This window comes from Nicotiana attenuata, unplaced genomic scaffold (genome assembly GCF_001879085.1).
Source record: "Nicotiana attenuata strain UT unplaced genomic scaffold, NIATTr2, whole genome shotgun sequence".
NCBI lineage: Eukaryota > Viridiplantae > Streptophyta > Magnoliopsida > Solanales > Solanaceae > Nicotiana > Nicotiana attenuata.
The window spans coordinates 24,476-26,071 of NW_017677875.1; the positions used below are offsets into that span (position 1 = coordinate 24,476).

Genomic DNA, 1,596 nt, shown 5'->3' on the forward strand with positions numbered 1-1,596 from the left:
CTACAACCCCTTGGGCTCGATTAATCATCACCTCATATGGTACTAACGGTGCCAAAAATAAAAGTTCCTTCATCTGAAAAATTATCCAAAGAGGATGGGATATTTGCTCTAAAGGAATCACTTGGTCACCCCATTACCATTCCAACATGAACATATGGGAAACCAACTGGATATCCAATATGAAAAAACTTAGGAAAGAAGTAACAGGTCCTCAAACTACAAATGATCTCTCAGTAAAAATAAGAGACATTTTTAACGGGGAAACTTGGTGCTTTAATAATTTATCAATCAACCTTCCTAATAATATCAAAGAAAATATCACTAAGAAAAAAATACGTAACAAAGGCCCTATCAATGATATTCCTATATGGTCTTTAAATACAAAAAGTTTTTCTCAACAAAAATCTGTTACACCCTTATAGAACCTCCTATAAACAATCAATTAGACTTCTCTTGGATTTGGAAACTAAATTGCCCTAATAAAATCAAATTCTTCTTGTGGCAGTGTCTGCATAACAGAATATCATGCCGGAAATATCTCTCGCAAATTTGAATGAATATTGATCCCTTCTGCCCTATATGCAAATGCCTCCAAGAGGAATCTATAATTCATATATTCCTAAGGTGTAAAGCTATAAAATTTTCTGGGAAAGTCTTGGGTGGGAAAAGTTTTCCCAAAACAAGAACAAACATTGGCTCCTATAATTAAAAGACTTTGATTACCCCCCTCACAAATAACTTCATTAACTGGAATTCCTTCTTCCCATTCGCCTTTTGGCACATTTGGCTTAATATAAATAATAACAATCAAAACAACACTGACTATCCTATTAATGATAATCATATCATCCAAAAAGCAACTGAATTTATGCTACTCACTGAAAAAAGCCCCAACATATCTATCAAAATACCGATAAAGATCAAATGGAACAAACCACCAAGAGGGCAGTTTAAGCTTAACATCGATGCTAGTTTCAATAACCATAACCAAAAAAGTGGCCTTGGAGGTGTAATCAGAGATACCTACGGGAATTGGATGGTTGGATTTGCAAAATCTACCCAGGCTAGTGGCTCACTACAAACAGAAATGAAGGCACTAATTGTGAGGCTCAAAACAGCACAAGAATGGGGAATGTTTCCGCTTGAAATAGAGACGGACTCCAAGGAGGTAATCCATTCAATATAACAAGGAAACAAATTATATGACAACATTGTTAATAAATGCAGGTTGTTCATGCACCAACAGAAGGTAATCCTCTAGCACACTTTCAGGCAAGGGAATATGATAGGTCATCGCTTGGTAAAGAAGGCAAAGGAAAAAGGGAAACAACTTTTTGTATTAGCACCATCTTATGTAAACTCTTTTGTGGAAAGTGACCAAACGGAACTCTATGTTTTTGTTAAGCCGTTATCTTATGATGCTTGCAATATCCTAGCAAGCTTAGGGAATCAAAGTGTCCTTAGTGACACAAATTATGAAGGCTATGTACCAAACAATTAGTTATTAATATATATTTCTTGTTTCACTACTAGAATTCAGGAAAAAAGCGACCAAAAAATAGCGACCAAAGTTGGTCTGAAGAGAAAAGCGACCAA

General features: G+C 35.5%; 1 protein-coding gene across 1 annotated transcript; it reads left to right on the forward strand.

Moving 5' to 3' along the window:
- Positions 1–868: 868 nt before the first annotated feature.
- Positions 869–1,300, forward strand: LOC109221507 (the record flags this gene model as incomplete). The annotated part of the gene is made up of 2 exons (XM_019385985.1): positions 869–1,168; positions 1,228–1,300. Coding segments are annotated over exons 1-2 (373 nt in total), but the record flags the coding sequence as incomplete, so codon positions are not given.
- Between the last annotated feature and the right edge of the window lie 296 nt (positions 1,301–1,596).